Below are 15,676 nucleotides of genomic sequence, written 5' to 3'. Positions count from 1 at the left end.
GATTCTTTTGTCTTTGCACGTCTTTGTTTAAAACAGCCATTTTCAGGCCTCCATCATCTTAACCATCTATATTCAAAACCTTACAAGGAAATAATTTTTAAAACTCAGTTAAAAATTGTCAGCCCTCATAGCTTTGTCCACTTTATGCATGAGGTATATTTAGATTTAAACATTTATTTTTAAAAACTCTGACGTATCCATTCTTAAAAGCTGCATCCTATTGTGGTCTCATTGTAAGATAGAGATTGATGGGAGCTTCATTTAAAACACGCTTTTTCTTTTGGGAATTATAATAGCAGCAAAGTAGGTCAATGATCAGGTCCGAGCGTGTGCACACACATGGCAAAAATTAAATGACTTAATATGAAATAATGAGCGCATATTCTCTACCTTGGAACAGAACAATATGCTTTTGAAATATGGGCTCAGCTGGAGAGTAAATGATTCCTAAAATGTTACTCACAAGCAGGTTAATTCTCCAAGATCTGCCCCTAGTTGCCTGACAAAAGAAATGTCAACTCTCTCCTTTGATCAGTGATACATTGTAAGTTTAAAAACCAGTCTTTTAGAAAGACTGAGACAATGGAGATTTCAATGAGTTGTTAGTGAAACTGCTCTTATAGTGTCTACAGTGCGGTAACAGCCCATTTTACTAGTTCATGAGAACCCGAAGATCAAATTGACTTGAAATCAGTTTCTGTACAAACAAGTGAAATTGACCAGCCTCTTTGCTCAGGCTAAGTGAAATGCAAAAAAGTATAAATAGTGAAGAGTAAATTCCACTTCTAAAATATTTGCCCTTATTAGCGTTAAGTGTTGATTAACACAGGATCTTGTTGTCATTTCTTCTGGATAGTTCCCTTTAGGGGTCTGGGAACTCTTCCCACAGCTTGGAAATCATTTGAACTGGACCCTTAGATCATGTCAGAACAGCCGCTCCTGTGTTTGTATTAACACCAACAAATATAAGTAATAGACTGGTAATGCTAACAACCCCTTTACCCTGTTAATTCCAGACTCTGTTCTCTGCTGTGCCTCTTGTTTCAGAATACATAGTTCTTTGGGTATGTCTACATTGCGAAAAAAACACCTGCAGCAGAGAGAGAGAGACTCAGAGAGCCTGGGTCTATAGCAGGGGTCTCAAACTCAATTTACCGTAGGGCCAATGCCAGTCCTCAAATCCTCCCAGTGAGCCAATAATGTCACTGAAGATGGTGTTCAGAAAAGAAAACATTTATATTGTATTTTTTATTTTGAATTTCTTAGAAATAATAAAGCTGTCATACAACTTTATACAATTCTTCATCTGTCAGAGAGTTTTTAGTGTTTGCCAGACACCTGGCAATGCTTCAGTTCTGTCAGTTGGTTGTTGTTTGGCCTCCGTGACTGAGCAGTTGAAACCTTCAGGATTGCAGCAAGGTGTGCATCAGATAGTTGTGTTCAGTATTTTGACTTGTTTATATTCATTGTGGAAAAAAGTGATGCTGCCTCCATGGCTGACTCTGCCTGGCAACTAATGATGAGATCTCTGTCCCTCTTCCCCAGCCAATGGGAGCTATGGTGGGTGCGGGGCGCGCTACAGGGACGGAGCCTACAGCAGACATTGCCAGCAACTATCTGCCTGGGTCTCTCCTCCTGTGTCTCCTCCATGGGCCACAGATGGCCCACGGCCCAGGAGTTTGAGACCCCTGGTCTATAGACTCTCATTTGTAGGTCTTGCACTTCAGTGCTAAAAATAGCCATGTAGACATTCATGTGTGAAACTCAACCCCTTCTCCCTGTCTCCTGACCGCCCCCGGAACCCCCACCCCTGACTGCCCCCTGCCGCCCCATCCAACCCCTCCTCTCATTCCTGACTCTTCCCCCCACCGGGATCCCTGCCCCCATTCAACCCCCCTGTTCCCTGTCCTCTGACCGCCCCAACCCCTATCCACACCACTGGCCCCTGACCAGCACCCCAAACTCCCCTGCCCTCTATCCAACCCCCCATGCTCCCTGCCCTCTGACCGCGCTGCCTGGAGCAGTGGCTGGCGGTGCGGCTGCACCAGGACAGGCAGCCGTGCCGCCCGGCTGGAACCAGCCACGCCCCACGCAGCACAGAGAACCAGGTCAGGCCGCAGCTCTGCAGCTGCGCTGCCCCAGGAGCTTGCAGCCCCGCCTCCCAGAGCATTGCACCGGCGGCGCAGTGAGCTGAGGCTGTGGGGAAAGGGGAACAGCAGGGATGGGGCCGGAGGCTAGCCTCCCAGGCCAGGAGCTCAGGGGCCGGGCAGGAGGGTCCCACGGACTGGATGTGGCCCGTGGGCCATAGTTTGCCCACCTCTGTAATAACCCATTCCTCAAATATATGAGGTGCAACTAAAATTAGATTGAGGGGGGTCTAACCTGTCAAAATGGATTATTCCAGTAATTGGTTGTAATCTTGCCATGTTTAGACCACACTTCAGGATCCACCTGTTCAAACTGGCATTTCCCCAAATATGTCATAAGACACAAACCAGCTCTCTCAAAGAACAGCCACTGCCACCTACTAGAAACCATTTTAGAAGGAAGGAGGAGTCATCTTCCTAGAGGTAACTGATCTGTCTCTAATCATAGAATAGAATCCTAGAATATCAGGGTTGGAAGGGACCTCAGGAGGTCATCTAGTCTAACCCCCTGCTCAAAGCAGGGCTAATCCCCAGGCAGATTTTTGCCCCAGATCCCTAAATGGCCCCCTCAAGGATTGAACTCACAACCCTGGGTTTAGCAGCCCAATGCTCAAACCACTGAGCTATCCCTATTCTCCCTCTCCCCCCGCCCCGGGGGCACAATGGTACTGCGATGGGCGTGCCGTAAATGCAAATATAATACTGGTTATTCCAACTATGACTCCAGTGTAATACAATAATTAGTATTTAAACAAAAAATCGAGTAACTGCTATGTAACTTCATAAAAATGCAACATATTCTTATAGATACATCCCAGAATTCAGAACCTCTGTCTAGCCTTTATAAAAGATTCCTCAATGCTTTCAATCAGATTTGATGTTGAGACCCGACATGTGTTTATAGGTGATCATTCTGGGCAGGTAACCATTCTCAAACTAGAGCAAGAGAACTGCAGCCTTGTCACAACATTTAAGGGACATACAGGTAAAGTTTAAGGTTAAATAATCATCTCTGGTTCTTCATATAGGCTCTGCATTACCATGGGATGAACTTTTTAAAATTTGTAAGTAGCTGTGATGGTTTGAATTGAAATGTCTGTATTTTGGGGGGCACAATAGATGAGCTTAAACTGTCAACAAGGTAAAGGGTGGTAATTCTGTATTACTAAAAACAGGAGAGAAGCCAGACTTAAATTGTGAAAATTCTGCACCTTAAAGTACTTTGGTGGGAAAGTGCTGCAACAACAAATAAAGCCCTGATAGAGAAGACCTTAGTAGATAAAGTCCCGATCCTGCTAACACATGCATGTGAGGAGTCCCATTTGTAGTCAGCTGAACTGCTGAGGGTTTGGAATGCTGTGCGCAGTGTTTCCAGGATGTGACCAGAAGCATGTAAGGAGTTGACGTTTAAAAGGACAGTAAGCATTGCAGGAGCTGACTGGTCACTTTGCTGCTGGGGCTCTGACATTGTCCTTGTAGTTGGTGTGTCAGCCCACCATATAACAGGTGCCTATGGAGAGGGGGGTTGATGGCTCATTCTTCATTGATCAATTTATTTTCCTCCTATAGCTGTTCTTTGGCCTCAGTGGATCTCCATATTGGCCTATCACTCCACTTCAAACCAGTCAGCTGGGGCTGAGGGTGTGGGAAGTGTTTTGACAACCCACTGACTTACTAGCTTTGAGGCAAGGCTGCTCAGTTCTCATCCTGCAATTTTTGTGATGGCATCGCCTCTCATTACTCCCCAGTGTCTCCACTGTTAATCACAAACTCTGCCTGCAGGGTGTGGAGATGGGTGGCCATATAGCAGCTCTTTGACCACTCATGAGGTAACTTCCTATCCCAGGATTTGTTTACCATTCACTGGGCTCAGTCTGCATGAGTTACAGAGCTGGGACTGGGCTCTGCACCAACAGAAACGCAGGATTAGAATTTGGCTCTGGTTTCCTAGGCTTTTCAGTGGGGCTCATTCTGTGCCAGACCTTTCAGTTGGAAAGTCTGCAGTGTGGTGGTGCAGATGGAGGGTGAGTTGGATGTGTTTAAACTTAAGTCACATCTCTTTAAGTTGAGACTCACTTTTTATTACATTCTTCCCTTCCACCTTCAATTGTAATTAAATAACTGTACTGTCTCTCTCCTGTTTTAGGTGGTGTCACTGCTCTTTGTTGGGACCCAGTGCAGCGAGTTTTGTTCTCAGGCAGTTCGGATCATTCCATTATTATGTGGGACATAGGAGGAAGAAAAGGAACAGCCATTGAATTACAAGGACACAAGTACGTTTGAAGAGTTTTTCCTCCTCCTGTGTTTAGGGGAGAAAAACAAAATGAAGCAGAACCAAAGGAGTATATTATGTCTGTGCATGGGATTTGTGTGTGACTTCCTGTATCTTTGTATATTACCAATATTAACTAAATTTAATGAGAGGTTGTTTTCCTGATCGGGTTCTATCTTCTCTTCCCCCTCCCCCCGCCCCCTTGAAGGGAGCACAAGATTCGGAGTACCAGCCACTTTAACTCCATGCTACCCAAGTATTTTTTAAATGTGAATGTATGTAGAATCCAGGCTGTACCCAAGATGCTCTGTCTAATTAGCCATCATTTGTCAACGTGTTAAATGAGTGTTCCTAAGCATCAGCAACTGAGCAAGGCAGAACTGGCTCCTGCTGTTGTAGAGGGGAATACACTAGAGGTACAAACCAGACTTAATAGACCTAGAGAGGAGGGGATGACTTGGTACTTTTGGTCTAACACAATATTAAAGACTAATTTCACACATGCGTGCTTTTCCAACCATTGAATTACTGTGACTGTGCTGACTGACTGTTCAAAGGCACTTTCTGCTTGGCTGATTGGGCTGCCTTGATTTTGTGGTTCTGTATCACTCCAACAGTGCATGCCTGGGACTTCCTCACTGAAACACTCAAGCTTTATGTCTATTTATATTAAAGCCTACTGCTGCATGCCCTGCCATGGCTCATTGTTGTAGCATCACAGCATCTAACGTGCAGGCAAACCTCTGTATCTTATTTGCAGTATGACGGTGTTGGAGAACATGCTGGTTCAGTGATGTAATGCATTGCATTAGATAGAACCACAGTAAAGCTGGCATTTCCACACAGTGCTGCCTTTGAGTTGGCAAGTCATAGATACACAGTAGTGTGGCACTGTTCTAAATTGCCTTCAAAAAGCATTGCTACATAGAGGAGCATCCATATACAAGATAATGGACCAGTATTAAAGCACTTCAGAGTATGAGCCTGGCTTGGTGTCAGGCAGTGCTGGTGCCAAAGTGTGGGGTGAAGATTCTGACCTAATCTCAGGGTATGTCTACACTATAAAATCGACCTAATTTCGTAGAAGTCGATTTTTAGAAATCGATTTTATACAGTCGACTGCGTATGTCCATACTAAGTGCATTAAGTCGTCGGAGTGCGTCCTCACTACTGTGGCTAGCATCGACTTACGGAGCGGTGCACTGTGGGTAGCTATCGCACAGTTCCCGCATTCTCCGCCGCCCATTGGAATTCTGGGTTAAGCTCCCAGTGCCTGATGGGGCAAAAACATTGTCGTGGGTGGTTTTGGGTACATGTCGTCAGTTGCCCCTCCCTCCATGAAAGCAACGTCAGACAATTGTTTCACGCTTTTTTTCCGCGCAGACGCAATACCACGGCAAGCTGCAGCCCGCTCAGCTCACTGACACCACTGCTGTTGTGTCCTGGGTGCTGCTGGCAGCAGACGGTGCAGTAGGACTGCAAACCATCGTCATTGTCATACACCGCTTCCGCTGCAACTCTGCTCTGCTGATATTGCCTCAACAGCAAATTTCTCCATGTTGTCTGTCATGGGCTCCCGGGTCCTCGGGAAATGTGCACAGTGCTAACCATCGTCTGCCACCACTTCAGCTGCAACTCTGCTCTCCTGGTGCCATGAATCCACCTCGCAGGTCCTCTTGTCGTTGGTATAAATATCTATTCTTGTGGCATCCGTCGTCATCCACCGATTCCACAGCAACTCTGCTTTCCTGCTGTCCCTCAGATGCCAGACCACGGCAAGCATGGAGCCTGCTCAGCTCACTGCTGCTGTTGTGAGCGTTGTAAACACCTCACGCATTATCCTGCAGTATGTGCAGAACCAGAACCTACAAAAGCAGGCGAGGAGGCGACGACAGCACAATCACCATAGTGATGAGGACATGGACACAGACCTCTCTCAAAGTACAGACCCTGGCAATTTGGACATCATGGTGGTAATGGGGCAGGTTCATGCCGTGGAACGCCGAAACTGGGCCCGGGAAACAAGCAGAGACTGGTGGGACTGCATAGTGTTGCAGGTCTGAGATGATTCCAAGTGGCTGCAAAACTTTTGCATGCGTAAGGGCACTTTCATGGAACTTTGTGATTTGCTTTCCCCTGCCCTGAAGCGCAAGAATACCAAGATGAGAGCAGCCCTCACAGCTGAGAAGCGAGTGGCAATAGCCTTCTGGAAGCTTGCAATGCCAGACCGCTACCGGTCAGTCGGGAATCAATTTGGAGTGGGTAAATCTACTATGGGGGCTGCTGTGATCCAAGTAGCCAACACAGTCACTGAGCTGCTGCTATCAAGGGTAGTGACTCTGGGAAATGTGCAGCTCATAGGGAATCCCATTGCAGCAAAGCCATTTACTAACTGTGGTGGGGCGATAGACGGAATGCATATCCCTATCTTGGGACTGGACCACCTTGGCAGCCAGTACATAAACCGCAAGGGGTACTTTTCAATGGTGCTGCAAGCACTGGTGGATCACAAGGGACGTTTCACCGACATCAACATGGGATGGCTGGGAACGGTACATGACGCTCGCATCTTCAGGAACTCTGGTCTGTTTGAACAGCTGCAGGAAGGGACTTACTTCCCAGACCAGAAAATAACTGTTGGGGACATTGAAATGCCTATAGTTATTGTTGGGGACCCAGCCTACCCCTTAATACCATGGCTCATGAAGCCATACACAGGCACACTGGACAGTAGTAAGGAGCTGAGCAAGTGCAGAATGGTGGTAGAATGTGCATTTGGATGTTTAAAAGCGCGCTGGCGCAGTTTACTGTCTCAGTTAGACCTCAGCGAAACCAATATTCCCGTTGTTATTGCTACTTGCTGTGTGCTCCACAGTATCTGTGAGAGTAAGGGGGAGACGTTTATGGTGGGGTGACTGGTTGAGGCAAATCGCCTGGCTGCTGATTACATGCAGCCAGACACCAGGGCGATTAGAAGAGCACAGCAGGGCGCGCTGCGCATCAGAGAAGCTTTGAAAACCAGTTTCATGACTGGCCAGGCTTCGGTGTGACAGTTCTGTTTGTTCCTCCTTGATGAAAACCCGCCCCCTTGGTTCAATCTACTTCCCTGTAAGCCAACTGCCCTCCCCCCTTCGATCACCTCTTGCAGAGGCAATAAAGTCAATATTGTTGCAAAATCATGCATTCTTTATTAATTCATCACAAATAGGGGGATAACTGCCAACGTAGACCGGGAGGGATGGGTGAGGAGGGGAGCACTGGGTGGGGTGGTGGATGAGGGTAGGAGGGAAGGACAAGGCCACACTGCACTTTAAAACTTATTGAATGCCCGCCTTCTGTTGCTTGGGCAGTCCTCTGAGGTGGAGTGGCTGGAGCCCCTCTCCCTCCGCCCGCATTTTTGGGTGTCTGGGTGAGGAGACTATGGAACTTGGGGAGGAGGGCAGGCGGCTACACGGCTCTGTGCTCCTGCCGCATTTCCTGATGCGGCCGTCTGTGCTCCTGCTGCATTTCCTGATGCTCCACCAGACACCGGAGCATATCGGTTTGATCCCCCAGTAGCCTCAGCATTGCATCCTGTCTCCTCTTATCGCACTGCCACCACCTCTTCTTTTGCTTCCGTCAACTCTCATCTCACTCGTTGCTCCTGTTCTCGCGTTCATTTTCTGCTTTCCTGGACTCTGACACTGTTTGCCTCCACGCATTCTGCTGAGCTCTTTCAGTGCGGGAGGACTGTATGAGCTCAGAGAACATTTCATCGCGAGTGCGGTTTTTTTTTCGCCGCCTTACCTGCACTAGCCTCTGGGACGGAGATGATAGGGGGATCGTTAAAACATTTGCAGCTGCTGGAGGAAAAAAAGAGTATTCTTAAAGACACATTTTAGAGAACAATGGGTAGACTCTTTCACGGTGAACCAAGCTGTTAACATTACATAGCACGTGTGCTTTCGGTACAAGGTCGCATTTTGCCTCTTATATTGAGGGCCTGCCGGTTTGGTGCGAGAGGTCACAGACGCTGGGTTGGGCAACAGAATTTGGCTTGCAGGCAGCCATGGTAAGCCACAGTCTTTCAGCTTCTTCAACCTTCATAACATGTGGGAATGGTTTCAAACAGCAGCGCCCTCCTTTCCCATACTAAGCACCCGTTGGGTTGGCCATTTAAAAGGCAGTGCTGTACTGACCGCGAATGCATCCCAAGTCTTCAGGGCAAATTAATCATTAAACACGCTTGCTTTTAAACCATGCGTTATATTTACAAAGGTACACTCACCAGAGGTGCCTTCTCTGGCTTCATGGTCCGTGAGCCCAGGTTGGGAGAGTACTGGCTCCAGGGTGATAAAACAGTTCCTGGCTGTCGGGGAGAATGGTTTCTCCGCTTGTGTGCTGTGTGCTCTCCTCCTCCTCCTCCTCCTCATCTTCCTCATCCCCCAAATCCTCATCCCTGTTGTGTGAGACTCCCTTCCCCCCCCCCTCGCACGTGTCCACGGACAGGGGTGGGGTAGTGGTGGGGGCCCCCCCTAGAATTGCATGCAGCTCATCGTAGAAGCAGCATGTCTGGGGCTCTGACCCAGAGTGGCCGTTTGCCTCTGGCTTTTTGGTAGGCTTGCCTGAGCTCCTTAATTTTCACGTGGCACTGCTGCGGGTCCCTGTTGTAGCCTCTGTCCATCGTGCCTTTAGAGATTTTTTTCAAATATTTTGGCATTTCATCTTTTGGAACGGAGTTCTGTTAGCACGGATTCGTCTCCCCAAACAGCGATCAGATCCAGTACCTCCCGTTCAGTCCATGCTGGAGCTCTTTTGCGATTCTGAGACTGCATGGTCACCTGTGCTGATCAACTTGCCACGCTGGCCAAACAGGAAATGAAATTCAAAAGTTCCCGGGGCTTTTTCCTGTCTACCTAGCCAGTGCATCTGAGTTGAGAGTGCTGTCTAGAGCGGTCACAATGGAGCACTCTGGGATAGCTCCCGGAGGCCAATACAGTCGAATTACGTCCACACTACCCCAAATTCGACCCGGCGATGTCGATTCCAGCGCTAATCCCCTCGTCGGGGAGAAGTACAGAAATCAATTTTAAGAGCCCTTTAAGCCAACAAAAATGGCTTTGTTGTGTGGATAGGTCCAGGGTTAAATCGATCTAACGCTGCTAAATTCGACCTAAACTTGTAGTGTAGACCAGGGCTCAATGCACTAAACCACCCCCCTCCTTTTTTTTTTTTAAATGGAGATATCCTATCTCCTAGAGCTGGAAGGGACCTTGAAAGGTCATCAAGTCCAGCCCCCTGCCTTCACTAGCCGGACCAAGTACTGATTTTGCCCCAGATCCCTAAGTGGCCCCCTCCAAGGGTTGAACTCACAACCCTGGGTTTAGTAGGCCAATGCTCAAACCACTGAGCTATCCCTCTTGAAGATCCATTTCTTCTGGAGGCTCCCGCAAAAAAGACTAGTGCAAGAAAACAAAATGAGCTCAAGTAATTCCTTCCCCCTTGATCTCAGTGTCTTCTTTCTGTGCCTGTCTCCTAGATAGTAAGTTTTCTGGGCCTTGATATTTCCCTGTTCTATAGAGCTGAGCACACTTTTTTTTTCATGTTTAACAAAGAATAACAAAAGGAGGAATAGTCCATTTTTCTAAAAACCTTTTAATCTTAAAATTTTGGGAAGATCTGGGGCAGCCTTATCAGTTCTATTCTATTTGAAATTATTTTCATTTGTTAGTGTTAGATTTGAATACTCACAGCAGCACCTTAGAAACTATTTTTCTCTTCAAGTTGCTAGATAACATTGGGTTTTTCATTGCTTCATTCACAGGCACCGTGTGGGGATTTAACAAATTAACCAATAACTGACACATTTGTTCTGAGAGAGAGCGAGCACTTTACCATAGTGGTTTATAGGTTTTTAGGACTATATTCTCAGGGGTCATTCAATTACAATGCAACCATGGCTTTCAAGGAAGCTAAGATCTACAACCTAATTAACTGGAAAAGCAATAGTTATATCTAAAAACTAATCTTGTTTTAAATCCTCCTCTAATAAGTGGTGCGCTACCCAATGGGGACCAAATTCACAGCACATGGTACAGTATATAATCTACTAATGGAATTGTAGGACTAGTGAATTTTATACATGAATGAGCCAAGAGAGAAAAATATGGCAAACCAGTTACTTTGCCTTGGGACATATGTTTAAACCTTTAACTAACTGATATTGTATGTTTCTTTTGCAGCGATAAAGTTCAGTGTCTCTCCTATGCTCCCCACACAAGACAACTCATCTCTTGTGGTGCAGATGGTGGAATTGTTATCTGGAATATGGATGTTGAGAGACAGGAGGTAGATATCTATCTCTTGTTCATCTCCTAAAAAGCTGGGGCCTTTCTAAAGCATGTAATTTGAATCTGATTGGTATCTTTTTAAAGGTTAGAAAATAAACTAGTATTTTAGGAATGCTCCAGTTGTTGCACATGTGAAGATGTATAGCTTTGTGTGTGATCTAGTGGTTCAGGGTAGTTATGTAGCAGGGAGTTTGTGTTTTATGTATGTTGCTAAATAGCGTGTGCTCTGAAAAGTGACTCTTTGAAAAGGACATCGTGATGTGTTCTGCCTGTGTTTTTCAGTGACTCCATAGGATTCCGTTACAAGTGTGCAAGTAGGATTTCTGTTCTCTTATGCATCAAAATGATTGTTTAAATTTCAGTCAGTTACACTTGTGCAAAATTTAGAGGTAGTGGGATTATACCAAAGGCCTAATTTAATGTTTTAACAATGACAGGGGGAAAAAACCCTAGTGACTCAAATCTGTTAGTATCCAGGGCTGTCAGTTTACAAGTGAAAGGATGGATGTTTGATTTTTAGACAGCCGGTTCTGGAAACTCAGATTGCCATTTAAGTCATTTTCTTTTTTTCTACCTTTGCCAAAAATCACTAAATTAGGCCCTGGATTACAACTGTGTAATCCCATTATTGCTAATAGTTTTGGACAGGTGTAACTGATTGGCAATTAATAAACAATTGCTTTGATGCATAAGAGAATAGAATCCTCCTTGCACACTCATAACGTATTGGCTCTCAGTGGCTAACATAAAAAGTAGTAAAAACTTACTCTATGCTTTATGTATGCTTGAGAGTAGCCTCAGTTCTGTAGTCTCTGTAGCTGCAACGGTGCTGAACCTTAGGTGTAGACAAGGACATGCAGGATTTGCACTCATTGAGCTCATGTTTTGCACTTCCTTGTAACTGGGGTAAACCCCGAATAAATCAATCCTTGCAAACTTCAGTTTGTCCTTGTCTACCATATGGGGTGTAACTACACTTAACTGCTGAATTGGCCCATTTCTGGAGTGTAGACGAGGCCTTAGCCACTAAAGTAAGGTCATACAACTGATACCCACATGAGTTACATGATGGCATTTTTAGTCATTCTGTAGTGTGGAACTACACTTGAAAGGAGCACAACCCACATAAAACCCTCACTTCTGTGGGATTTTTTTCACCATTATTGTTACTAATGACACCTGAGATTGCTGTACTATCACTTTGGTACCCATTGCCTGCCTGACTACTACTTGTTAATCTGCCATATGTGGAATACACATAGGGACTATCACTCGAAGAAGAGGTTACCTACCTATAACTGTGGGTTCTTCGTGTGTGGTCCCTATCTGTATTCGCTACCCATCCTCCGCTCCTTCTGTAGCTGATTGATTGATTGAACTGTGGTAAGAATGGGAAACTGGAGAAGTGTCGGCCTGCACCATCTTTTGTGCCCGTGGCTCAGAGCATGAGGAGGCCAATGGACACTGCTTGCAAAAAAAAATTAGACTTTGGCACATGGTGCACATGCATATCCCATCTGTGGAATACAGATAGGGACCACACATCTCAAAGAGCCTCCAGTCACAGGTAACTAACTGCCCTTTCCCTTTTGGTGTAACTTTAACATCCAGAAATAATATGTTACTTAATGTTTTACAAAGGCAACTACAAAGATTTAAAATTGAAAAGTGCTTTGTTATAAAACAAACTGCTTTATTGTGTGTGAGTTGGTTGAAAAGTGGGTAAGAAATATAATTAGCTAAATGAGTGTTTAGCATCAGGTGTTAACAGATATGTCTATATTGGCTCGTTCTTGTTGTCAGGAGGGAGTATATATATTGCTACATTGACTCCAAAACACTAATCCTTAAGATTTTCGTATAAAATATTTTGCCTTGGGCTCTTTTCTGAAGTGCCTTTTTTCTTGAAATTTTCTGGTTATTGCTTTGGTGGCATTTTTCACTGATTAGATTTTCCACTTGATGTGTGTGTAGTATTCACTTTGATATTATCACTTCTACCATGTCTCTGGAATTGCACAAGGAAGGAATTAAGCCATTTTATATTTTAATTCTTATAAATTATTTTATCTGTCAATCTTAAAAGGCCATAAGAAAAGAACATTTGAAAGAGGATAGAAGTGGTTTCCATTTTACTACTGAGCTGTTACTGTCACAAGCAATATCTACCTTTTTCAAATGTTGTGCTTCAGTGCGTAGGAGATGAAAGCCCTATTTTCTCAGAACACACATCTAATTAAAGACTTGGTTACTTTTAGAAAAGTAGGCAGTGGAGACTTACCCCTAAAGCACCTGCACCTTTGAGATAACCTAACAAAGCAAGCTGCAGTTCCTTTAGGACTTGTTCCATTGTTTGGGGCTGGAGTGAAGGCTTAAGTTTAAGCATTTCATCAGCCTTACCTTGCTTTTTTGCTTTTGCTAAACTCCATCATCTAACCTTATTTAACCACAGTGTTGTGCATTTTAATCCTTAATGTTTGATACCCAAGCAGCTAGTGCATCTTCTGAAGCCATTCCGGTTAATTGGGTGTGTACTTAATGAGGCAGTTTTTTAAACAATCCTCTTCTACACCCAGTAGTCAGGAATGGGTGTGAAGTGGATTAATGTGTATTTATATTAGAGCAACCTTGCAAAAGGTCGGGGTGAGGGTGGATGAGAGAATGCAGCAGGCAGCAGCAGCTTCAAGGAGGGGCCCTATTGGTGGGGATGCAGGAGAAAGACACAGGATAGAGGGAGGGAAACACAAGGGGGGAAGCTGCACATTGGAGAGGAGTGCCCCTGCTTCCCAAAGACAGACCAGTGGCAAGGAGGTGAGAGCTCACCTGAAGAGTTCAGGCCCCTGCCAATACAGCTGCTATCACTTAGTTGTTTCCTGTTTGCTGCCAGCAGGGGGCATGATAGCAAAACGGGGTCAGGAGAAGCATTAGTTTACCAGACTTCCCCTCACAGTAGAGAACTGAGTCATTGTCATCACTCCTCACGTTGCGGCTTGGGTGAGGGTTACAGGCTATTGAGGATAGCGTTTGCTGAAGTTTCTCCATTCCTTACTCCTGGGGGAATTCTGCACCAAAAGATTAAAAATTCTGCAAATTTTATTTGTCAAAATAACACTACATAATCATGTCAGTTTCAATTATTTTGGTAATTTATTTCAAAATACCTGTCAGCAACTCTGTCTGTCTGTAACAATACAGACACACACAAAAATCCCTCAGGAATAGAGTTAAAGAAACCCCTATGACAACCCAGTTTCTCTACCCCCTCCCCCACAGAGCCCAGCCGGGGGGCTCTTCGGCCCAGAAACTCACAACCTTTCCTCCCAGAGCCCAGCTGCAGGGGTCCCCCCAACCCAGACACTCTCACCCCCAACCCCCAGAGCCCAGCTATAGGGCCCCCCTCGGCTCAGACACTCACACCCCCTATCCTCCTAGAGCCCAGGGATCCAGAGGGAGAAACAGCCTGATGCTGGGTTCTGGGCTTGCATGGAGTTTCCTGCATACTGTCTTCTTCCTTCAGGGTATGCTGGGAACTGCAGCAGCAGGCAACCCTCCAGTCCACGTCCACTCCCTCTCCCCCTGGCCTTGTCTTCTATTTGCGAGCTGAGCTGTGCTGGGTCCAGTGGCCCCTAGTGGGGGCCAACATCTCTGCAGTCCATTTCGGGGGGGGAGGAAATTCTGCGCACACAACATTAATCTCTGCAAAATTCTGCCTTGCGCAATGATGCAGAATTCCCCCAGAAGTAATTCTTACCCACTTCACTCACAGCATGACAAGCACAGCATTAGATCAAACTGCCTTAGAAAATACAAGATTTTACTAAAAATAAACGCTAGCTTAGTATATAAATGTAAAAGCACGATAGAGCCGACTTTCTTTTTGTTCAGGCTTGTTCAGGATCTGCCTGCCATCCCCACACATGAGACTTGAAGCACAACAGTCTGACAGCAGGAGGTTCAGAAAAGCCAATTACAATTAAAAAGATTGAGCAAAATTTTCAAACATTGGGTGTTTAGGCACCTAAAAATGAATGACCTGGTTCTAAGTAGTGCTGACCCCCCCCACAAGTGGGTCCAGGGAGAGTTGCAGGGGCCCAGGCCTGAGTCTTAGTAGTGCTGAGTACCTGCAACGCTCAGTGGAGCCAGTTGCGAGTGCTCAGGATCACACCATTCATTTCAGGCGTCTGATTTTAAGCATCCATGTTTCTGTCAAATGTTGGGCTTTCTTTCAGAATAGAATCCTACTTTATGGTGAGAAACGTTCCTCCTGTGTGAACTTTCAGAACACAGCAAAATAAATCCCGGGGAACGCTTTGGTGTTTATACAACCTTCAGCTGAAAAACTGTTTTTCTAGACAAGTTCAGCATAACACTGTTTAATTATTGCAACAGAAGCCACATGGCTTGTTCTGCTATTGGATTCCTACCTGAAGCTTTTCTGCCTATTTATCATAACCCTTTTATGTGTTACAGACACCGGAGTGGTTGGACAGTGACTCTTGTCAAAAGTGTGACCAGCCTTTCTTCTGGAATTTCAAACAGATGTGGGACAGTAAGAAAATAGGCCTTAGACAGGTTTGTTCTATTTTGTATTGATGAAGTAATTTAAGAGAACAATATACCCAATAGTTCAATGAAATATTTTAACATTTTTCAGATGTATAGGAACTTGTTTAACTTTTCCGTTGGCTGCTTGGTGATTAAAGGCATTTAGCTACCCTCATGCCAAGAGAGGGGGAGTGGGTAGGCAAAGGCCTGGTGATGGGTGAATATCTTGGCCCTCACAAACCGAAGCACTTTTTGCAATCCATTTCTATAGAAAATGCACACTGTACATTGGCTTGGGTAAATTTTGAGTTGCATGTGGGTTTAGCTACGTGAATCTCATTTAATCTCAACAGGAATATTCTGTACAAACAAACGTGGCCCAA

General features: G+C 45.4%; 1 protein-coding gene across 2 annotated transcripts in view; it reads left to right on the top strand.

The window, feature by feature from the left end:
• The window catches only part of WDFY2 (WD repeat and FYVE domain containing 2), a 113,199-nt gene that overhangs the window by 82,039 nt on the left and 15,484 nt on the right, over window positions 1–15,676 (top strand). For both annotated transcript variants that reach the window (XM_026653422.1, XM_026653423.1), the window contains exons 6-9: window positions 3,020–3,132; window positions 4,294–4,420; window positions 10,641–10,746; window positions 15,219–15,320. In XM_026653422.1, the coding sequence (XP_026509207.1) occupies window positions 3,020–3,132; window positions 4,294–4,420; window positions 10,641–10,746; window positions 15,219–15,320 (448 nt within the window). The remainder of the gene's footprint in view (window positions 1–3,019; window positions 3,133–4,293; window positions 4,421–10,640; window positions 10,747–15,218; window positions 15,321–15,676) is intronic.

This window comes from Terrapene carolina, unplaced genomic scaffold (assembly GCF_002925995.2).
Source record: "Terrapene carolina triunguis isolate 2854851 unplaced genomic scaffold, T_m_triunguis-2.0 Scaffold139, whole genome shotgun sequence".
NCBI lineage: Eukaryota > Metazoa > Chordata > Testudines > Emydidae > Terrapene > Terrapene triunguis.
Note: the sequence above shows the minus strand (reverse complement) of the source record. Positions and strands in the feature narration are given on the sequence as shown.